The following is a 24,169-nucleotide window of genomic DNA, read 5'->3' on the forward strand; positions in this document are numbered from 1 at the left end:
TAAGGAGTAGCTTTTCAAACATCTGGAGATGGAAAATGTTATGTAGACCAAGGTGGTTAATAAACAAATGTTTTTTTTGGCGGGGGGATCACACCACGCGGCATGTGGGATCTTAGTTCTCCCACCAGGGATTGAACCTGTGCCCCCTGCATTGGAAGCACAGAGTCTGAACCACTGCCAGGGAAGTCCCAATAAACAAATTTTAGAAATTGATTTGTTTAGCAAAACAAAACATTTTGACTTATATTACACATTAAAACTAAAGTTACTATAGAATCAAATGACAGATTCTAGTTATAATCTGAAAATTACCTGGTTTCTGCAACTCATTTGATACCATAACCCTCACCTGATGCTTTAGAACTGCTCAGAGCTCCCCAAACACATCACCCCATTCAAACTGTTTCCCCCACACAAATATCTTTATCTGCAGACACTACCCCCTTTGCCTGTAGGTTCCACCATGGCCTTCAAAGCCCAGTTTATTATCTGGTTTCTATGACTTCAGTTATTCATTCAATACTGAGAACCTGCTACCTGCTGGGCAGAACAGACTTGCTTCCTGCCATCATGGAACACAGCCTAGTAGATGACAGTCAATATTACCAAATGCTATAAACAAAATGCTTATGGTGCTATGTGGGAGTGTAACAAGAGGAATTTAGATTGGGGGGTTGGATGAGGCATCTTTTAGGAAATACTTAGCTAAGGTCTGAAGGATGAGTAGGAGTTAGCTGAGCAGAAGGGAAACAGAGCTTTAGATGTAAAAAACAGGTAAAAAGCACTGTGGCAGGAAGGAAAAGGGCAGTCTGAGGAACTGAAAGGAGCCCTCATGGCAGCCCTATGGCTGTGGCCTTCCCCTAGCCTTCCCGAGGTACCCCATGCGAGGCCCAGAACCCTTCCTTTGTGCGTCCCGTTACACTGAGCTATTTCTGGCAAGCTCAATTATTAAATTCCTTAAAGGCAGAGATTATCTTAATTCTATTTTGGACACTCAATACATTACAAATAACCAAGTTTTATTGATCCAAGATAAAACCCTGATAGGAAGTCAGAAGGCTCTCATCTCAACTTGGATCATTGGGCCAGGCCCCTGGATTCTGCAGGACTCAAAACCTTTTTCAAATTCATGGTGTCAAAGACCTACTTGACTGGAAGTCTCCAATTATGAATGTGGCTCCTCAGGTTAACTTGCTTATTGCCTCTAGCAGACAAAAAGTACAGGTAGTTGAGTTAGGGTAAAGGATGCGTCTGAATTTGAATTTACTTAAACCAACCTCCCATATCCTTTTTTTTTTTTTCTGGTGGGGGGGCTGCACTGAGAGGCATGTGGGATCTTAGTTCCCTGACCAGGGACTGAACCCATGCCCCCTGCATTGGAAGTGCATAGTCTTAACCACTGCACCACCGGGGAAATCCCTCCCCTCATATCCTTAATGTGAGTATATATGCACTTTGTGAAACAAATCAACCAAGTTCAGTTCTCCTAACTCATTCGAGTACATTTTGTCTCATTCCTTCACCATTACTGGAAGCCATCTCTTCAGTTCAAAATTCAAGTTGGACAGGAAGGGGAAACAGCAAAGTTTCTAAAAATAACTTTGGTTTACCGATCATAAAAGGCATGGGTGGTTTTGAATTCCAGTAGTAATAAGAGAACAAGGTGCTTAATGAATCCCAGTACCTTTATTTTGAATCACAAATTCCTGGGTGACTAAAATTCCTAGAGTTAAAATTAAATTGGGAAGGGGCTGACTACCAGAAAATAAACACCTACTTTATGAATACAATAGCAACAGAAAGGGTTTCCAATTTTTAGAAGAAAAATACCATGAAGCAGCACCACCTGGTGGGTGTTACAAGATGAAATGCCCACATTGACTGTTCTGAGAGCCCCCACCGCACTGCAGATGTTTCATCAAGGACAGCTGCCATCAGAGCTGCTGCAAGGCCATGCTTCTCACTGCAGCTAGCCTCACAGCTCCTCAAACAGAAGACTGAAATGACATATCATTCCTGTTTTAGAAGCTTTTGGTATACAGAACTTCTCGATGTGGATTAACACAGCCTTGCTTCTTGAATTTAAGGAACGCCATGAACCAATTTATTAATTTGTCTGTGGTACAGCCTGCCAGAGTGCTCTGCAAAGAATCTTTTTTTCCATTCCTACCACGGCTGGGTGAGAGGAGAGGAAAGGGTGGAAAGGTGCCACTGTACTAATAGGCAATTCAGGTGATGCTCTGTGCTCCATTTCCTTTCTGTAGGCATTTCTTTTGGCAGCTGCAGCAGCTTGATGCGGGGAGGAAGAGGCAGCCCACCAATCACCTCTTCTTGAAGCCATATTTTTTGCGTTCATAGAAGAGATCTGTCTTAGAGCTCCCCAAATTGACAATCTTTGGGCAACCATCTCTCTGGAAAACAGAATAGATAAGTTGTTAAAAGTCTCTGAGCTTGAACTGAGAGGGATTTAAGATAAAAATAACTTTTGGATTAATGGTTTAGCCATTCATCTTACCAGTTCAGTTATCCTATTTGATCAATCAAGTATTTACTAAACACCTAGAATGTGCCCAGGGACTGTCCACCATTTATCCAGTGGCCTACACTTATAATGTTGGATTCTTAGCCCACTTCGGTTACTAATATGATATAGTGGAGGTAGAATCTAAAACTCTTTAAGATATTCAAAGGATTTTCTCCAAGTCAGAGCTAAGAAATGGTAATAATCATCTACAGATCAAGCTTCCTAGCTCTCTTTCACTATCCCAAGAAAGGAGAAAATACCAAGGGAAAAAAAACTAAAGACTTTAGGAAACAGTACCTTACATTTTAAATATCATAAGACAATACTGAGTTTGATGTGTCCATATTAATTCACTTAACCGGACACATGGTCTTGGGGGAAGAGTGCTCCTGTGCCAGAGATAGCTGTTGACGGCTCATACTCTGATGTGTAGTGACACCCTCCCCTGGCCGTTTTGTGAGCTTGAGTGGTTTCAGTGAAGCCCTTGGGAAGCTGTGTTTTGCAGGAATGATGACTCCATCAGTTGATTTGGGATGATGGGAGGAAAACTGGGGGAACTGCTACTGGAAGAAACCTTCTTAGATCTCATGAATTTATTAAACACCCATGTCAAAGGCAGCTGTTTCCTGTGACACTGGGCTATAGAATGAATGAATGAATCAAGTCCTTAGGCATCTCATTTCTAATTCAGCTGATTTCTCTTTTTGGGCACTGATATCAACACTGTACAAAAATCTCTGAAACCACACAAAGCCAACACTAACATTTCATTATTTTCTAGAAAACATGTACCATGTATTACACTGAGAACTACTATCTGTGGAGTTTGGTGTGCTAAGCAAGCCAGGTTGTGGACCCAGCCCCACCAATGGCTTGCTGGGTGAACTCAAGTAAGCCACGTAATCTGTACTGAAAGTCCTGGTACAAATGTGGGAAGAGCTGCCTCTCCTGGCCCCAGGTAGCCTGCTATTAAACACAACAGTGCTTTAAGCCCTTTAGGGATGCTTTGAAATTTTATGGTATTATGATAGCCTGTTCAGGCTTACTCTGCCTCACTGACTTGTGTGACTGTGGGCAAACCACTTCTGTCTGGATTTGTATCCAACTATAAAATAAGATGACTGGATCAGGTCAATGTATATAAACTGTATTTATAGGGCCCTAGAGAGTCCTGAGAGGTGCCAGGTGACAGTAGGACTCACCCCCCCCAATCTGTGCAGCTGTGTTCTCACTCATATTAAGATTGTAGGGACTTCCCTGGCGCAGTGGTTAAGAATCCACCTGCCAATGCAGGGGACACGGGTTCAAGCCCTGGTCTGGGAAGATCCCACATGCCTCAGAGCAACTAAGCCCACGCACCACAACTACTGAGCCCGCGCACCTAGAGCCTGTGCTCTGCAATGGGAAGCCACTGCAATGGGAAGCCTGTGCACCGCAACGAAGAGTAGCCCCTGCTCACCGCAACTTGAGAAAGCCCACACTCAGCAACGAAGACCCAACATAGCCAGAACAAACAAACAAACAAACAAAAAAGGTTGTAGGCTCTGGAGATAGGTCACCTGAATTTTGAGAAGTTATTAACCTCCTTGTCTCTCTTTCTGTCACATATTAAATTACTACAATGGTAGAACAGACCTTACAGAATTAAGAATCAATATACTTAGAACAATGCCTAGCATATAGCCAGCCTTTAATACATTATAAGAAATTGCCAAAAATAAATATCAGCAATTTCATGATGGTTCAACCTAACACACAGACACACACATACACACGTGGCTTCTGTGTAAGATACTTTTTGAAGATGGGACTCTACATGTTAAAAAGTTGAAAAAAAAATCGGAAAACTAACGCATTGGATTATTAGCTCTTTGGCTTTTATGGCATTTTCTCTCACTGACTTATAAGTTTCCTGTTTTCTTTCCTAAACTCCTGTTTTTTATTTTCTACACATCTCCTGTGGGTCTCGTGGTTGTTCCCAAATTCCACCAATGCTGTGAAGAGGTGACGATGTGTGCATCGGAACTGGCTGGCTTTTGTGAATATGCCTGTGAATGGAAAGCATGAAAAGGAAGATGGAAGAGCTGTTAAGAAACCTCGAGGGCTTCCCTGGTGGTGCAGTGGTTAAGAATCTGCTTGCCAATGCAAGGGACACAGGTTCGTGCCCTGGCCCGGGAAGATCCCACGTGCCGCGGAGCAACTAAGCTCGTGCGCCACAACTACTGAGCCTGAGCTCTAGAGCCCGCAAGCCACAACTACTGAGCCCACGTGCCACAACTACTGAAGCCCGCACGCCTACAGCCCGTGCTCTGCAACAAGAGAAGCCACCGCAATGAAAAGCCCACCTGCTGCAACGAAGAGTAGCCCCACTGGCCGCAACTAGAGAAAGCCCGCACGCAGCGATGAAGACCCAATGCAGCCAAAAATAAATAAAATAAATAAATTTATTAAAAAAAAAAAAAACGCTAATCATGTACCAAAATATAACATACAACAGGGAAATATGTACAGAACCAAAGGCAATTTAAAAATTCTGAGATCAGTAAAACATGATTACAGAAAATGCGTCCACATCTCCATTTCTTACAATTGGTAGCAAAGAATTATGAACAGCAGGCAAGACCTGCCTTATTAACAGAAACTACAAGATGAAACGTTCATTCTTTCAGCAACTGTTCAATGAATACCTACAATGTAAAAACCAGACTGTACACTGGTTTGAGACCTTAACAAGAGTATATTGTTTTCTATTTGAAACTTTAATTTTAAAGGCTTTTAAGCTCTCAGTAAATGTATCCATGAGGTAACAGGGATTATTATTCAATACTTCTTTTGGTGGAGATTTCCCCATAGCCACACACAGCATGTTAGTAGCAACTGTCACTATTTGCAGATGACATGATACTATACATAGAGAATCCTAAACAAGCTACCAGAAACCTACTAAAGCTAATCAATGAATTTGGTAGAGTAGCAGGATACAGAATTAATGCACAGAAATCTCTTGCATTCCTATACACTAATGATGAAAAATCTGAAAGAGAAATTAAGGAAACACTCCCATTTACCATTGCAACAAAAAGAATAAAATACCTAGGAATAAACCTACCCAAGGAGACAAAAGACCTGTATGCAGAAAACTATAAGACACTGATGAAAGAAATTAAAGATGATACAGACAGATGGAGAGATATACTATGTTCTTGGATTGGAAGAATCAACATTGTGAAAATGACTCTACTACCCAAAGCAATCTACAGATTCAATGCAATCCCTATCAAACTACCACTGGCATTTTTCACAGAACTAGAGCAAAAAATTTCACAATTTGTATGGAAACACAAAAGACCCCGAATAGCCAAAGCAATCTTGAGAACGAAAAATGGAGCTGGAGGAATCAGGCTCCCTGACTTCAGACTATACTACAAAGCTACAGTAATCAAGACAGTATGGTACTGGCACAAAAACAGAAAGATAGATCAATGGAACAGGATAGAAAGCCCAGAGATAAACCCACGGACATATGGTCACCTTATCTTTGATAAAGGAGGCAGGAATGTACAGTGGAGAAAGGACAGTCTCTTCAATAAGTGGTGCTGGGAAAACTGGATAGGGACACGTAAAAGTATGAGATTAGATCACTCCCTAACGCCATACACAAAAGACAACCCTCAGAATGGGAGAAAATATTTGCAAATGAAGCAACTGACAAAGGATTAATCTCCAAAATTTATAAGCAGCTCATGCAGCTCAATAACAAAAAAACAAACAGCCCAATCCAAAAATGGGCAGAAGACCTAAATAGACATTTCTCCACAGAAGATATACAGACTGCCAACAAACACATGAAAGGATGCTCAACATCTTTACTCATTAGAGAAATGCAAATCAAAACTACAATGAGATATCATCTCACACCAGTCAGAATGGCCATCATCAAAAAATCTAGAAACAATAAATGCTGGAGAGGGTGTGGAAAAAAGGGAACACTCTTGCACTGCTGGTGGGAATGTGAATTGGTACAGCCACTGTGGAGAACGGTATGGAGGTTCCTTAAGAAACTACAAATAGAACTACCATATGACCCAGCAATCCCACTACTGGGCATATACCCTGAGAAAACCATAATTCAAAAAGAGACATGTACCAAAATGTTCATAGCAGCCCTATTTACAATAGCCCAGAGATGGAAACAACCTAAGTGTCCATCATCGGATGAATGGGTAAAGAAGATGTGGCACATATATACAATGGAATATTACTCAGCCATAAAAAGAAATGAAATTGAGCTATTTGTAATGAGGTGGATGGACCTAGAGTCTGTCATACAGAGTGAAGTAAGTCAGAAAGAGAAAGACAAATACTGTATGCTGACACATATATATGGAATTTAAGAAAAAAAAAAATGTCATGAAGAACATAGGGGTAAGACAGGAATAAAGACACAGACCTACTAGAGAATGGACTTGAGGATATGGGGAGGGGGAAGGGTAAGCTGTGACAAAGTGAAAGAGCGGCATGGACATATATACACTACCAAACGTAAGGTAGATAGCTAGTGGGAAGCAGCCGCATAGCACAGGGAGATCAGCTCGGTGCTTTGTGACCGCCTGGAGGGGTGGGATAGGGAGGGTGGGAGGGAGACGCAAAAGGGAGGGGATATGGGAACATATGTATATGTATAACTGATTAAATTTGTTATAAAGCAAAAAAAAAAAAAAAAAAAAAAAAAATACTTCTTTTGGTGGAGATTTCCCCATAGCCACACACAGCATGTTAGTAGCAAAGCCAAGACCTGAACCTGGGCTCTCTACCTCCCAGTCTGGCGTTTTTCTCTAACAGGCCTTCCCAGAGGCAAGAACCAAACCTTTCCCGTGGTTTAGGAAGCTGCAGAGCATGGTAAACGTGTGAATTAGATTTGAAAAGTATCAAATAACTTTTGCATATATTTGACTGCTCTGCTGTTTACTTAAATGGGGAGAAGAGAATGGTAGAAGTAGCAAGAGAGGGAGGGGCACATCCTTACACACCCTGAGAAGACCAAGACCGTGAGGCGGTCAGACTAAGTGCTCTGAGTCAGACCGTGCACCCTCAGTGGGGATGAAAACATCTTCGCTATTATAGTGGTTTGTGATCTGAAGCTTGTTCTTACCCAACAAAATCTTACTCCTTAGCATTCAGTTCCTCTTTTTGTGGAGAAAATGTAATTAATTAACTACTTAATCAATTTTTAGGCCATGCCGGGCGGCATGCAGGATCTTAGTTCCCTAATCAGGGATCAAACCCGTGTCCCCTACAGTGGAAGTGTGGAGTCCTAACCACTGGACTGCCAGGGAATTCCCAAGAAAATTTAATTTAAATTAGATTTTAACTTTTCTCCTTTGGGGGGACAATAATGGGGGAGAAAAGGGTTGAGAAACTCTGGTTAGATAGACCTGGGTTCTAATCCCATATCTGCCACTTATTAGTCATGTGACCTTGGGCTACGATGCTTAACACCTTTAAGCCATTCGTTTCCTCATCTGTATCATACAGAACTTTTGGAAAAGAATGTCCAGCACAGTACCTGGTACACAGCAAGTGCTCCAAAAATATTAGCTACTATTTTTCTTGTTTTCTTGTTGGGAGAGTTAAAGAAAATGGTTAAGTAAAAGGTGTAAAGGAGTCAAGGGCGAAGGGAGATCAATATGATGCCACACATAAGAAACTACAAATTGGGACTTCCCTGGTGGTGCAGTGCTTAAGAATCTGCCTGCCAATGCAGGGGACACAGGTTCGATCTCTGGCCTGGGAAGATCCCACATGCCGCAGAGCAACTGAGCCTGTGCGCCACAACTAATGAGCCTGCATTCTAGAGCCCACAAGCCACAACTACTGAGCCTGCATGCCATAACTACTGAAGCCCATGCGCCTAGAGCCCATGCTCTGCAACAAGAGAAGCCATTGCAATAAGAAGCCCGTGCACCGCAACAAAGAGTAGGCCCCACTCGCTGCAGCTAGGGAAAGCCGGTGCGCAGCAATGTAGACCCAATGCAGCCAAAAATAAATAAATAAACTTATATTAAAAAAAAAAGTGTCCTTTGGGACACAATCAAAGCTTCACTTTATTATTTTTTATTTATTTATCTATTTATTTATTTTTGGCTGAGTTGGGTCTTTTGTTGCTGCGCACGGGCTTTCCCTAGTTGCAGCGAGCGGGGGCTACTCTTCATTGCGGTGCGTGGGCTTCTCATTGCAATGGCTTCTCTTGTTGCAGAGCATGGGCTCTAGGCGCGTGGGCTTCAGTAGTTGTGGCACATGGGCTCAGTAGTTGTGGCTCGCGGGCTGTAGAGCGCAGGCTCAGTAGTTGTGGCCCATGGACTTAGTTGCTCCGCGGCATGTGGGATCTTCCCGGAGCAGGGTTCGAACCCGTGTCCCCTGCAATGGCAGGCGGATTCTTAACCACTGAGCCACCAGGGAAGCCCAAAGCTTCACTTTAGATAGGACAAAGTATTTCTTTCAAAAAAAAAAAAAAGGGACTTCGCTGGTGATGAAGTGGTTGGGAGTCCGCCTGCCAACGCAGGAGAGACTGGTTTGAGCCCTGGTCTGGGGGGATCCAGCATGCCATGGAGCAGCTAAGCCCGCAAGCCACAATTACTGAAGCCCACGTGCCTAGAGCCCATGCTCCGCAGCAACAGAAATCACCGCGATGAGAGGCCTGCGCACCGCAACAAAGAGTAGCAGCCAAAAATAAATAAATAAATAAATTTATTAAAAAAAGCAAAGAAACAAATGGTCCTCTGGCAGCAATGCCCACAGATATTGTCCCCAAATCCTGAGTATTCTTGAAGCTTTGAAAAACTATGGAGAACACCCAGCTTAGTTTACTGGTCTAATTCCCTTATAAATTATGGAAGTTGCAGGAAGAGAACAATAACAGGGGTTGCTTTGGTTGCAGGAAGATTTCTGCATAGGAAAGTCTTAGGTACTTAATCTACATGATGATCTGTAAGGCTGAGAGGCTGGATCATATCACTGGACTGTTCTGTGTTCCTTGGAAACTATTGCTGAGTAAATGTGAGCTAGATACCATCTCAGATATCCTCAGAACATTCCTGTACACGTGAAGTAGAGGAAGTGGTGACATCTAGAATAATTCTCAGGGACAGAATGAGGCACAAGGATCCAGAGAGAACAGGTCACATACCGCATGCAGAGGAATCAGACAGCAATTAACATTTATTAAGCACTCTCTGGTTGCCAAGCATATGCCAGATAAGAACTCCAGCTACAACCATGGAAAAGTTCAAGAAAATGTTGTCCTTAATGGACTCTTTAGCTAGTTTTAGCTAGTTTAAGAATTGTTTGTACTTTCTCTTCACTGATATTGTCTCACCGTGGTATACAGGCTATAAATAATTACCAAACACCTACTATATACCAGACACTCTGAAGGGGGAACCCTATGGATGATTTACAGAGGTAGCAACAAAAATGTGGACCATACTTACAGTACATGCCAGGGACTATACCAAGAACTAGGGAAAAGGGGAGACAAATACACAAACCAAGGTCCTTTCTATAAAGGGAGTGTAACCTAGCTGGTGGATCAGATCAAGCAGGATATGATTTGACAGTCAAAGGGAAATGCAGGGCTTCCCTGGTGGCGCAGTGGTTGAGAGTCCGCCTGCCGATGCAGGGGACACGGGTTCATGCCCCGGTCTGGGAGGATCCCACATGCCGCGGAGCAGCTGGGCCCGTGGGCCATGGCCGCTGAGCTTGCGTGTCTGGAGCCTGTGCTCCGCAACGGGAGAGGCCACAACAGTGAGAGGCCCACGTACCGCAAAAAAAAAAAAAAAAAGGTAAATACAAATCAGAGTTTAGGACAAGAGGATGTTCAAATCACCAACTCAAATTATGTTTCTGGTACTTTATCTATGACCTTTCTCATCTCCCTAAATAACAGAAGAATTAATGATGTTAAGAAAGTTTTATCTGGTCTGATATATCCCACTTATTAGAGGTAGACAGGATCCAAATGCAAAGATTGCTGAGGTGGCTGAACTGTTTCTCCTCAACACAGGCACATCCCATCAAAAGGACTTATGAAAGGGGACTTCCCTGGTGGCGCAGTGGTTAAGAATCCACCTGCCAATGCAGGGGACACAGGTTCGAGCCCTGGTCCGGGAAGATCCCACATGCTGCGGAGCAACTAAGCCCGTGCGCCACAACCACTGAGCCTGCGCTCTAGAGCCCGCGAGCCACAACTACTGAAGCCCGTGCGCCTAGAGCCTGTGCTCTGCAACAAGAGAAGCCACCGCGATGTGAAGCCTGCACACTGCAGTGAGGAGTAGCCCCCACTCGCCGCAACTAGAGAAAGCCTGCACGCAGCAACGAAGACCCAACGCAGCCAAAAATAAATAAATAAATAGTAAATTGGGTTAAGGAAAAAAAAGGACTTATGAAAGGACACCACTAGGTTTAGTCAGACAGCTTGGACTTGCCACTTATTAGCTGGGTGAGGGGCTGTAAATGGAGGTAATAATAATCCCTATTTAACAAAGCTACTGTAGAGAGATAGCGTGTGTGTGTGTGTGTGTGTGTGTGTACATATATATATATATATATATACACACACATATAAAACTACCTACTCTTTGCATAAGGAAATATTAAGAATTATTTATCTTTTGGGAATTCCCTGGTCGTCCATGGTTAGGGCTGTGTGCTTCCATTGTAGGGGGCCTGGGGTTTCATCCCTGGTCCAGGAACTAAGATTCCACAGCCAGGCAATGCAGACAAAAAAAAAGGGCTTCCCTGGTGGCACAGCGGTTGAGAGTCTGCCTGCCGATGCAGGGGACATGGGTTCGTGCCCCGGTCCAGGAAGATCCCACATGCCGCGGAGCGGCTAGGCCCGTGAGCCATGGCCGCTGAGCCTGTGCTCTGCAACGGGAGAGGCCACAACAGTGAGAGGCCCGCGTACCGCAAAAAAAAAAAATTTTCTTATTTTTAAAGATTTTATTTATTTATCTATCTATTTATTTATTTGGTTGCATTGGGTCTTAGTTGCTGCACGCGGGATCTTCGTTGCCATCTGCTGGATCTTCACTGGGGCATGCAGCATCTTTTAGTTGCAGGCTCTTTTAATTGCAGCATGCAAACTCTTAGTTGTGGCAAGTAGGATCTAGGATCTAGTTCCCTGAGCAGGGATCAAACCTGGGTCCCCTGCATTAGGAGAGCAGAGTCTTAGCCACTGGACCACCAGTGAAGTTCCAAGAATTATTTATCTTTTGCCTTATGCCTTATCCTAGATTAGGTAACCAGATACCTTATACTAGCCTATTGGGAATGCATCACACTTCCTTTTATTGTGTCATAAGAAGAATAAAAGCTGATTCATGGGTTTCCCACCCCTCTCCCCAAGAAGCCTACTTTTGGTATAGACCTACAGTCCTCTACCCTGGCATCTGGCTCAAGAAGTTGAATAACTAGCCACTGCCACCACACAATGTCAAGGGGCAAAAATGTCATAAGAAGAATTGCAATCAATTCTGCAAAATCAAACCAAAAGCATTCTCTAGCCACTTAGAGCTGAAATCAGCTTGAAATGTCCCAAGTTCAGAAGTCATCACAGCCACCCAAATAGTCCTTAATGATAGTTAAGAGAATTACGGAGTGGCTATTACACACCATGCACTGTGCTAGGACTTAAAAATGCAGGATATTGGGAATTCCCTGGTGGCCTAGTGGTTAGGATTCTGGGCTTTCACTGCCGTGGCCTGGGTTCAATCCCTGGTTGGGGAACTAAGATCCCACAAGCCATGAGGGGGGCAGCCAAAAAAAAAAAAAAAAAAAAAAAGGATATTATTTCTGAATAAAAATAATGAGAGAAAAAAAGATAACAAGAGAGAGAAACATCAAAGGAAGAGAGGGCTTTCCAAATTGCTAGTGTTGACAGACATTTGCTTCTCTTGCATTTTTGTCCTTGATGCAAAATAAGTGCGTTTTGTTGGACTACATCCGGTTTGGCTCACAGACCTTGAAGAAGTGATAACCTAGATGACTAGATGAACATAGTCATATACAGACCATAGGAGTGGATGGCAAAGTGTTACTAAATACAGGGAAGGATCAGATGAAAAGCTTAGTATATACTCACATCTTTCTCCTGGATGGTGCACTCCTTACAATAATAAGCATCCGAAACCCCGGGGCCTCCACAGATCACACAGCGTCCCTGGTAAGAGCCATAGTTACATTCATCACATATGCGCACCAGGGTGCAGGGACGCACATAGGAGTCACAGATCACACACTTGCCATCACCTGTGAGGAAAAGAGAATGGAGTTATGCCCACTTGCAAGTACTTCAAGTCCTTTGCCCTCCTCCTGTTAATGGGGAAATACACTGGTCTTCTGATGGTGATTTTAGGGCCTGCTGCTTTGGCATCACAAAACTTGGCTTACCTAGTGTCCAGCTCAATCTCCACAACACACAGGAAAAGTCAATCAACTAATGGGTAAAGAGCTTAGAATAGCACCTGGTAGATAAGTCTATATGATTAACTGGCAGAACGCTGTGTGTGCTGAGGACAGGGTCATGCTACTCTGGTCCACAGCTAGAGATTTTTCTCAAATTAGTGTCTAAAATGTGCAAGTTGGAGTGGGGTGGTGGCCTTTAGTTGCAGCCTGGCATTGTGTTAACATGCTTGCAGTCACATATACTCAAAGCCCTCTTAGTGGCACCGCTGGAAATGCCCGTTGGCTAGCTCCACGGAAACTGAGTGGGACGGGTGGGCTGTCTGGGGAGGCGTGTTCCACTCACATTTTTCACACAGTCTTCCAATGGCTGCAAGATGAAAGACGGTAAAGAGTACAATTAGGATTAAGGTTTTGACGAAAAGGGGACAAACATCCTCGAGCTTGAGGTGGGGAGAGGAGCAGGGACGACAGTGAGCCCTAAGGAAGTTTTTCCATCTTATCCTCATAAACTTCAATCCGAACCAAATCCACACCCTCCCGAAGTCCCTCCCAGGTCCTGGGCAAACTGAGAATTTCTCCGGACCCCATCCCGGCAGCCCGCCTCCGGCTCCCAGCACGCACGCCCCGCCCTCTTTTCATCAGAGACTACAAATCCACGCGCTCCTATACTACCGACCGTGAAGCGGGAAACGTGGCGCCCCCGAGGCAAGACCCTAAGGAAGTGATGGGAACCCCAGACTCCTCAGGTTCTAATACCATCCCCACCGAGACAGTCGGGGGCAGGAGGCCGTCTCACCAACACCAGCCTGCTTGCGGCAGAAGATCAAGTCCGGATGATGTTTAGCCATAGCTCCCTCTATGCCACCGGAAACTTAGGGAGCTTCCGGTCGACCTTTAACCTCCATTGTTCCTGCCTCCTGGTCGCCGTGATTGGTTCTCTAGGCTTCCATCAGCGTTTATAATCTTTGCACCAAGCCCCGGTTGTTCTCGCGCGATCACATTTCAAAGACAAGTTTCCGTCCTAACTGGGGAGTCAGGTCCTTGCAGGTGCATGAAAGTCATCAAAAGAACCAAAAAACAAAAACCTTTCGAGATCTGAATGGAAGATACAAATTGCAAAGTGCAAAGATGAAGCTTGCACTTCGATAAGAATCTTCGTTCCCGGTATTTACTTCCGCAAGTGTTTTTATGCAGCTTTGTCCTCTCCCCTCTAGGTTCCCCACACGGGAGCTCCGCCCAAGGCGCTCGCAGGACTCGGCCCCTCTGGGGAGGCCCAGCCTTCACTGTGTTGCGTTTCTATTCAGGCCACGCCCCCTACCCGAAGGCTTTAAGTACGCCGTGTACACGTCATTTTCAAGCGACCTCATCTTTGTCAGTGCACAAAATGGCGCCTTACAGCCTGCTGGTGACCCGGCTGCAGGTGAGAGCAAACTGAGGGCCCTGTGGGTTCACGGGGGCGGGGTGCCTCCTCCTGTACTTGCGGCTGTGGGCGAGGCAAGGCGAGGCAAGGCGAGGCGAGGCGGGCCTGACGTCCGGCCGGCTTTTCGTGTACCTGTCCCTGCCGCGGGCCCGGCGCCCGAGGTCAAGGCGTCCCCGGCTCAGTCAGCTCTCCCAGCCTTGTCTCCGCCCCGCTGGAAGCGTGGGTCTCAGAAGCGACGGCCAGGTGAAGGGTGGAGGCACCTCTTTTGAGGGCCGCACTTTCTCCCCTGTAGGATTTTTTTTTTCTTTTGCTGTTTCTCAAGGTGAGGACAAGGTGACTGGGGGGCGCGGTGGTTGTTGAGCCCGCTAGGTCCAGAGCCCGAAGGCCTCACTTCTCATCTCTCAGCAGCAGACCCTTGCGAGCCAGGTGCATCCGTGGTTGCCAAACCTGAAGTTTGGAGGAAAAAAACTATTACCTATTCCATCTTGTGGGGATCCTGCGGAACATATAGCCAGGAGTTCGAGGGGGCCTTCCGTACCCAGACGTAGTAATTATTAACCATAACTGTAGTCTCTCACCTTTGCACAAGATTGCAAGACTTAATTCCTCATCATATCATTTGGTTCATATAATCATTTGGTGAGATGACTATTCTCATTTGATAGATGATGAAACTGCTAGAAAGTAGGTAAAAGTTCCTGCTCTCTCTGAGTGTTACCTAAGTGCTTTGGCCTAAGCATCTGCCCTACTACCCCTCTGTTCTCTGTTCTTGTTCATGTCAGCCTGCCCTCAGAACTTTCTGAGCCCGAGTGTGATCCTGGAGCTGACATTTGTATTTGTGAGAGTACCAGAATGGAGTATTTTGAGCTCATAATTAGTTGCTTTTCAGTTACTAGATGGGAGGGTAAAAGAGACTCAACAATTTGACCTTGACTGTCCTGTTATGAACCATCTAGAAAATTGACTGTGACTGCCAGATGTTTTTTCACTCCTAACCTGACAATCCTAGGAAGGTGGTGTTATACTCAGATTCAATGCCAGGCATGTATTTCATTAATAAAAATAAAGCGAGCAAGCATTTATAGATATTCTCTGACAACCTTTTACATTTAACTTTGTGGTTCTACTTTGGATCAAGTAGCACAACTCTGATTACAGAATTGAAAAAGAAGTTTTGTACTGTACTCTCAAAAAGTATTGTGTTACCAGAAGTTTTTTATTTTTATTTTTTTTAAGTCACATTGCTTAAATTTAAACCATATGGTTTAAAGCAAAATCATCATTTATTTTATGATCTCTAAATTCTGGGCAAAAAAAGGGATTTGCTAATTATCTCTTTAGATCTTTTGATTCTCCAGGTTAACAAAGTGGAAATAGTGTTTCTTTCTGATCCTCCTGACCCATGATGTAGTGAAGTTAGGCAAGATTATTTGATAAGATAAATTATTACAGATTTATTGAGCTTGGAAGAGAGGACTGATATCACAAAGGATCTTGGAATGCATGAGTGTTAGACCTGTGTAGGAAGAGATCTGGACTATAGTTCATATTCTACCCAGTGCAAGTGACCTTGAACTTGAGAACTGAATCCCAGTTTCCTCATCTGTCAGTCGGGGATTATGTTCATTGACAAACATTTATTGAGTTTTTGGTGGTCGGCTTCCGTTCATATTGTTATGATGATTGTTATAAAGTGATGAGAAAGTACAATATATTTGTTTATGATCATCATGTTGTCCAACTTCCTCTTTTACAGATAGACAATCCAAGACCTTGAGAACCTGGGTCTCCTTGTTTGTTCATTTAGCTAAGATGAATGAACAGCATTATACCACACTGTCTCCTAATAGCCAGGCTGTCTTAAGTAACGACCAGCTACCACTATGCTCTGAAAACCTTGTAAATTTACCTCTTTTGTGTTTAGCTTCATTTGAGAAGTGATGGTACTACTTTAGTTGTCGTGTCTACAGAACCCTGTCTGTGCATTCAATTTATTACTACCTTATTCACCACATATTTACTGAGTACCCACTGCTTCCTCTGGATACAATGAAGCAAAAAAAGCAGACGATTTTTGTTCTTGTGAAACTTCAGTATATTCTAATGTATTCTACTGCAGAGGACCTTGGAGTTCTTTCTCAGCTAAAGTATTTTGGGCAGAAGACCAAAGGTCTTGGTTGGACCTTGGCTGGACCAAAGGTGAAGGTAGATGATAGAATGATGGCAATTACTACTACCACTAAGAGTAGCTACCATTTACCTTAGTGTGCCGGTAGTCTCACATGATCCTGTGAGATATGGCAGATTTATTAGCCCTGTCTTATAGATGAAGAAACAGGATTAGAGCAGAAACATAGTGTAATGGCTAAGAGCATGGATTCTGGCATCACACTCTCTTATTTGAATGCTGATTCTAATATTCACTCGCTGTGACTTTGGGCAAGTTACTTCACCTCTCTATGCCTGTTTCTTCACCTGTAAGATACGGATAATAGTATATCTGACTTATCTAATATTCATAGTTGCAAAGTATTTAGAACCCTGCTGGCATCTAGTAAGTGCTATATAATTGTTTGTTAATTAAATTAAAGTAGACTTGTCTAGGGCCTTATCACAAGTTGTTAGCAGATGTGATTTGAATCTGCTCCTTTCTGACTCCCAAGGCTGAGGTCCCAGCACCTGCACTATAGTACTGCTTCCCTTTGGCATCAAGACTCAGCCTGTCAACCAGGGTACCATTAATGGTCCATAACCAGAAAACACTGCTCTTTAAAGTGTTCTATTGTTTGATAGTACCTGCTACCAGGTAGGAAGATAGAAACAGAGTGAAGAAAATGGAGGTGAAATTTTTGAAAAGCCACATTTACTCTCTGGTTTTTAAAATTAACTTTTGTGTAAATGAACACGGATGGTAAATAAAAGTGGTTGGGCACTTCCAGATACATTTTAGATTTTGGTTTTGCCTTGAGGTACTGGGATGCTGAGTTCTCATCCTGTGACCTTGGGGAAGTCACGTAACCTCTTGCATGTAAATCTGAAACAGCAGTTAACTACAAAGAAGTCTGACACATTTGCAGAGGTTATAAGTGCCTGTATAAAGTGCCATGTTTAAAAAAAAAAATCTTGCTTTGAATTGGGAAACAGGTCATCCCTATTCACTGTGGTACCTTCTCAGGTGTCCTATAGTCAGCTATTGATTTGAACTGAATGAATGAATGAATGATTGAATGGATGAGCAAACAAACTTCCAATCTTAAATTTGGACAGAGGAAGAGGGGAGCACACCATTGCCTTTTTTAAAAATTAATTAATTAATTAATTTTCGGCTGCGTTGGGTCTTTGTTGCTGCACGCGGGCTTTCTCTAGTTGCGGTGAGCGGGGGCTGCTCTTCGTTGTGGTGTGCGGGCTTCTCATTGCGGTGGCTTCTCTTGTTGCGGAGCACAGGCTCTAGGCACACGGGCTTCCGTAGTTGTGGCACGTGGGCTTAGTAATTGTGGCGCACGTGGTCTAGAGCACAGGCTCGGTAGTTGTGGTGCACGGGCTTAGTTGGTCTGCGGCATGTGGGATCTTCCTGGACCAGGGATCGAACCTGTGTCCCTGCGTTGGCAGGCGGATTCTTTGGTTTTTTTTTTTTTTGCAGTACGCGGGCCTCTCACTGTTGTGGCCTCTCCCATTGCGGAGCACAGACTCCGGATGCGCAGGCTCAGCGGCCATGGCTCACGGGCCCAGCCACTCTGCGGCATGTGGGATCTTTCCGGACCGGGGCACGAACCTGTGTCCCTGCATTGGCACGCAGATTATTAACCACTGCGCCACCAGGGAAGTCCCACCATTGCCTTTTGAACCAATTGTTCCTAAAATGTTTATTGAAAGCTTGCTATGTGCCTAGCACTGTTCTACACACTGAGAGTGTAATGATGAACATGAGTAGTGGAGCTTGTATTGTAGTTCTGGGGAGACAAAATAAACAAGTAGACAAGAAAATTGTAGCTATGAAGTGGGACAAGGAAGATAAAACAGGATAGTGTGGTAGAGAGAATAGGCGTGAGGATGTGGCATGGCTTTAACTGGAGTGGTTGGGGAAGGCCTCTCAGAAGAGGTGACATTAAATGATAAGAAGGCGGCCCTTCAGCATTTTGGGAGGGGAGACTTGAAGTAGAAGGAGCAGTATGTGCAAAGCACCTGAGATGGTCTGAGGGTAAGAAGTAAGGCCAGTGTGGCTGAGGTGATGAGAGGAAGGTCTGAGCAAGAGCTAGGAGCCAGGGTCATGTCGGCTCTGGTAAGGAAATTGGCTTCTACTCCAAGTGTAATGAAAATCCACTGGAAGGTTTTAAACTGTGAAGTGACAGGATCTGATTTATAACTGAGAAGAATCAGGCTGCTGCGTGGATGATGAACCACAGAGGGACGAAGGACCACAGAAGGACAAAAGAGGAGGCAGGGAGACCAATGGGGCCTGTTGGAATTATCCAAGGAGTGGTGAAGGTGTCTGGGACTAGGGTTCTGGTAGTGAAGGTATTTTGGAGGCAGATGGGTTGGATGTGGAGTGTGAGGGACAGGGAACAGTTAAGGATGACTTTTAGGTTTGGGGCCTGAGTAACCGAACGATGGGTGAACTTGAATTCAGTAGTCATGTGTTTGCATAGTACTTGCAAAACTTAGTCAGGAGCCAAAGCTCCTTTATAAATTCAGCAAGTATCTGTATTTCACAGGTGAGGAAGCTGGATGGGGTCAAGTGTCTTGCCGCAGGGTCCCTCACTTGAGTATGGGCTTCATGTCTGAAGTGAGCCCTGTTCATCTTGGGCGTTATTCTGCTACCTGGTGTCTCCAAGAGGGTCATCTGGGAAGTATTTAGAATGAGGGTTGGGGCTTGAGCCATCTGTCTTCATTGGCTCAGTTTTCTTTGACACACCTTGTTTTCCAAGCAGGTGGTTTGGAAGGCTCTGGGCTTCTCAGCATAAAGGAGGGGAGGGACTGCAGGGAGGCTGCTTTGTGGGGCAGGGAGGACTTGGATGAAGTTTGGCAAAAGGTACAATCTTCTGGTTATAAGATAATTAAGTACTAGGGATGTCATGTACAACATGATAAATACAATTAACACTGGTGTATGTTATATATGAAAATTGTTAAGAGAGTAAATCCTAGGGGTTCGCATCACAAGGAAAAAATTATTTTTCTATTTATTTGATTTTGTATCTATATGAGATGATGGATGTTCACTAAACTTATTGTGGTAATTATTTCATGATGTAAGTGAAATCATTATGCTGTACACTTTAAAACTTATACAGCTATGTCAATTATATCTCAATAAAACCGGAAGAAAAAAATTTTTTAATAAAAATAAACCAAAAAAAATAGGCAGCACATAGAATATCAGGAACCTTAGGAGACTTCCTCCACCACATACTTACCGTGTGGCTTCGAGCAAGGTCTCTACCCTCTGTGGCTCTCAAGTTACACATCTGCAAAATGGGACAATTCATAGCTACCCTCCAATTAAGAAGTGTCCTGAAGGCCTAATAATATTTGGAAAGTTCTTTTTTTAAAATATTTATTTATTTTTTTTTTTATTTTGGCTGCCCCGGGTCTTAGTTGTGGCACGTGGGATCTTTAGTTGCGGCATGCGGACTTCTTAGTTGCGCATGCATTCTGGATCTAGCTCCCCGACCAGGGATCGAACTCGGGCCCCCTGCATTGGGAGCACGGAGTCTTACCCACTGGACCACCAGGGAAGTCCCTGGAAAGTTCTTTGAATTCTAATACACTATAAAAATTTGTGAATAGTTTCTAATGTTATTTTAGGAATAGGCCTTTTCTCATACTGAGACAAAGGACAGACTTTTTCCTTAGATTGTTCCAGAATGAACCTGTAGAAGCCTTTCTTTATTTAAGGGATCCTAAAAGGCATGGAGAATGATTTCCTTGGATTCATTCTGCAAAGCTTGGGCCAAAGGAAAGGGCACCAGCTTTGCTGTGTGGCCCTGGGCAAAATAGTTACATTCCAGAGCCTCAGTATCCTCACAGTATCTTCTGGACACAGTATCTTCTGCCTCTGAGTATTAAATGGGATTGTGTATATAAAGTACTTGGGGGAAATCTGATGCAGGGTATGGGCACTTGGTGAAAGTTAGTCTGTGTCTTCAGTCCTGGAGATGGTCTGCAGCCTCCCTTGCCACAGCATTTATCCTCAAGACTGGTTCTTGGGATTTCCCTGGCAGTCCAGTGGTTAAGACTCGGCGCTTTCACTGCTGTGGGCCCAGGTTCGATCCTTGGTCAGGGAACTAAGATCCCGCAGGCCGTGAAGTGCAGCCAAAAAATAAATAAATAAATAAATAAAAATAAAAAAGACTGGCTCTGGGGAAACTGCTTGCTCCTCCCGTGCTGTCCATGGATATCGGGTATGTAGTAGTTGTGCAGGAAAATCTTTTGGGTACCGTCCTAAGAGAGTTGGGAGAAGAGGCACAAATGAATCCACTGGCTTCCTGTTTTCTAATTCTCTAAATTGAAGGGCAGCATTGAGAAGATGCGCTCTAGAATTATATTTGCATTATCACCATCATTAAATATGAAGCTCCTTGGGGAATTTAGGCCCAGTTAGGAGGATTTCTGCCTTCACCCTGCAGAGGGCGAGGCAGTTTCCGGGTGGGAGCTTCGATCCTGTGGCCAGTTGTGGGGGTCTGCAGAGAGGCCTCGGGGATTCCTGTAACTGCCACACTTCAGTGCTGCATAGCTGGGCTCCATCACCTTCGGCTGGACGTGTGTGTTGTTACTGTTTTGTTGTTGCTGCTCGCCGAGAGCTGCAGAGCTGATTTAAGACCAGGGCCTGGCCTGTGAAAGAGCTTCGGTGCTGATGAGGAAGAAGTCACGGCTTAGCAACTATGATACACTGGGCTGAAGCAAGAAGGGGAGGGGGCGAGCTGGGTGGAGCTAAATTCAGGCCAGACCATCCAGGAACTTGCATGTGTGGTGGCATGTTTAGTCTGCCCCGTGGCACCGTTGGCATTAGAGATACTGATAATGAGCTGTCAGCCCCGCTGTGACCGTCACCAAACTAGGTCTTGGACAAACACTGCTTCACTTGATATTCACAGCAACCCTAAGATGTGGGTGTCATTAGCCTGTTTTCACCATGATGAAATAGACCCCCATTGGTTAAACGGCTTGCCCGAGGTCACAACCGGCGTGCAGCGGAGCCAGATTTTGAATGCAGGTTTGTTTGACTGCAGAACTCAGGCTTTTTACCACTCAAGCTGTTCCCCGAGAGAACTCCCCTGGGCATAAAGAGTAGAAACTAGATCTCTGCAGAGTAGGCTGGATAGAGGGGACACAGTTCGGTTGGCTCCGTGCTCTGTTTGCATATGGATCTATTTGAGGCCATGATTGCCTCCTGCCCCAAATACCAGCAGAGCTTGAGAGGGATAGGCCAGAGCTGTGGGTCAGCCTCACAGGCTGCCTATTGAGCTTACAGAGGATGCCCTTTGTAAGTATTCAAAGGGCTGCTGCCCCGGGGGGCCAGAGCAGGGTTTGGGATTTGTATGCGGTTCACGGTGTGCCTAGAGTCTCTGCTCCAGACAGCAGCAAAGGAGAATTAGGCAGATGAGTGAATCTATCAACTCATTTCTTAAAGGAACCCCCTACTGCCTTGGAGCCCATTTAGAGGCTGTGTCTTGGAGAGACATGGCTCCCTGCCTCCTTTCCAAGCCTCCGAAAAGGACTGTTCATGGCTCTGTGAACAGGCACTAATGGCTCAGCACAGCCTCTGCCGGAGGCACTCACAACTTGAATTTGAAAGCAAGATGAAGAGACTAGTGTTCAAATCATTGTTCTTCCTTCAGTGTCCTAGGCTCTGAGTATATAGTGGTGATCAGATTAGACAAGTTTTCTGCCTTCATAGAGCTTACATTTTAGTGCAATTATTTACCTTCTTATCTGTCTGAGTCTCCATTTTCTCATTAAAACATAAGACAGAATGACCTATAACAATCCCACTTGGCACAGTTGTTGGGAAGATGACATAAGATAACCTTTGTGATCTTGCTTGGCACAGTTTTGTTTGTTTCTTTTCATTTTATTTCTTACCAGACTCCCTGGTGGGTCCACTTTGGTTGTATTCCTTCCTTCAGAGTTTGTTCTGTGTCAGTAAATGCAGGATCAGGAGAGCCTCCCTTACTCCTTGGAAGCCCTAGAGATTTGTATCCCATCCAGCAAGGGAAAGGGCTCTATCGAACCAAGAAGCCAGATTCCACCAGAGGCGTTGAACAGTTGGGACTGAGCCCCCATGGAGCACTGAGCCCACCTGGCTGCTGGGCCTGTGGAGGTTGGGAGACACTGTCTGTAGCATAGTGAGAAGGGCTTGGGCTCAGCAGGTTCCTAGCTGTGTGACCTTGGGCAGGCCACTTCCTGTGTCTGAGCCTCTCCATCTTCAGGGCAGTTAGGGAGGCTGAGCTCTGTCCAGCAAGGTTTATAAGAGTGGCTGGCATGGTGCAGTGTGTTAGCTACTGCGATTTACTCTAAAACAGATCTGAGGGCACCTGGCTGTTGGTCACCTTGATGGGAGACTCCCACCCAAGTAGAGGGAGTTTTGTAGCGAGGAAGTAGTATAGGAATGCTTAGAATGGAGAAGACATGATTATGGTTTTCGGTGATTTGAAGGGCTGAAGTGTGGAGGAGTGATTAAGCTCATTTGATCTGGTTCCAGAGGACGGGGCTAGGAAGCGTGCTGGGTACTTTCACGTAGGTACTCTCCTTTAATCCTCACTACAGCCTGTGAAGGTGTTATTCCCACTCACAGATGAAAAAAACTGTGTTTAGAAGGCTTAAATAAAAACACACAAGTTTACACAGCTTGTTGCGGGTAGAGCTGGGATTTGAGCCCACGTTTCCATTGCTAGAATCTGTGCCTGATTTAATGGAGGTGTGTTTCAGTTCAGAAGCATTTGTTGTTGTTGTAAAGTATTAGAATTGTCTAGTAGTGGAACAGACTTTCTGGAAGAAAATGAGCTTCCTGGATTGATCATGTTGAATCAGGGGCTTGTAGAGGTTGCTGAAGAGAGGTTTTCTGCCTTGAGGCTGCCCTTGGCCCCCTAGTTCCTGAGAAAATGGAGGCTGAGGGCTTAGTGGCAGTATCTGTTCTAGATAAGGGCCTGGTATTTACTCATGAGAATTTCACAAGCCCCGAGACTTGGGCTCCAAGCATGGGGGAAAATTTTCCCATTTCGTAGTTGTTGTGACATCTGTGTGGATGGCCTGTGGATGATCTCTGGAATGTCTCTGGGCCCTGGGGCCAGGTTGAACCAAACATTGAGTATGTTTTACTTTTGGACTTAGGAAATAAAAACAAAACCCCAATAAGTTATTTTTTTAAAAATACACCCAAGTCATCATCCTTTAAATAATACTGATGTGGACTACTCATACTCCAACCACAGTAGTCAGGTATTATAAGACTCAGTAATATCTATTTTTAAGGTAAAATTAATTTCTTACTTTTTTTCATATTTGTAAAGGTACCCCTTGTAGGAAACTTGGAAAATATAGAAGAATAAAGAATACCATAAAATTAACCTATAATTATTCGTAAAACCCAGAGATAACCCACCCCCACCCAGAGATAACTACCATTAACATTGTAGTATATTTCCATCTAGTATTTTTAAAATGTAATAATCCAAATTAAAAATATGTTTAATAATACATGTATTTATAATTTATATTTCTTAAAAATTTTTTTCTGATTCTCAAAGTTCAAATTAAATACATAC

The 24,169-nt window shown here is 44.2% G+C and overlaps 2 protein-coding genes across 2 annotated transcripts in view; one reads left to right on the forward strand and one right to left on the reverse strand.

Annotated features, from left to right (window-relative positions):
* Positions 1 to 1,671: 1,671 nt before the first annotated feature.
* PHF5A (PHD finger protein 5A) lies at positions 1,672 to 13,833 on the reverse strand (the record flags this gene model as incomplete). Its single annotated transcript, XM_079714378.1, has 4 exons — positions 1,672 to 2,411; positions 12,663 to 12,829; positions 13,329 to 13,352; positions 13,782 to 13,833. 4 exons carry the CDS (start codon positions 13,831 to 13,833, stop codon positions 2,322 to 2,324), a joined length of 333 nt encoding a protein of 110 aa, XP_079570504.1. The 3' UTR covers positions 1,672 to 2,321.
* Positions 13,834 to 14,336: 503 nt separating this feature from the next.
* ACO2 (aconitase 2) overlaps positions 14,337 to 24,169 on the forward strand; it is a 52,586-nt gene continuing 42,753 nt past the window's right edge. The window contains exon 1 of the mRNA XM_079715895.1: positions 14,337 to 14,405. Within this exon, the coding sequence (XP_079572021.1) occupies positions 14,370 to 14,405 (36 nt within the window). The 5' untranslated portion in view covers positions 14,337 to 14,369. The remainder of the gene's footprint in view (positions 14,406 to 24,169) is intronic.

This window comes from Hyperoodon ampullatus (genome assembly GCF_949752795.1).
Source record: "Hyperoodon ampullatus genome assembly, chromosome: 11".
Lineage (NCBI taxonomy): Eukaryota > Metazoa > Chordata > Mammalia > Artiodactyla > Ziphiidae > Hyperoodon > Hyperoodon ampullatus.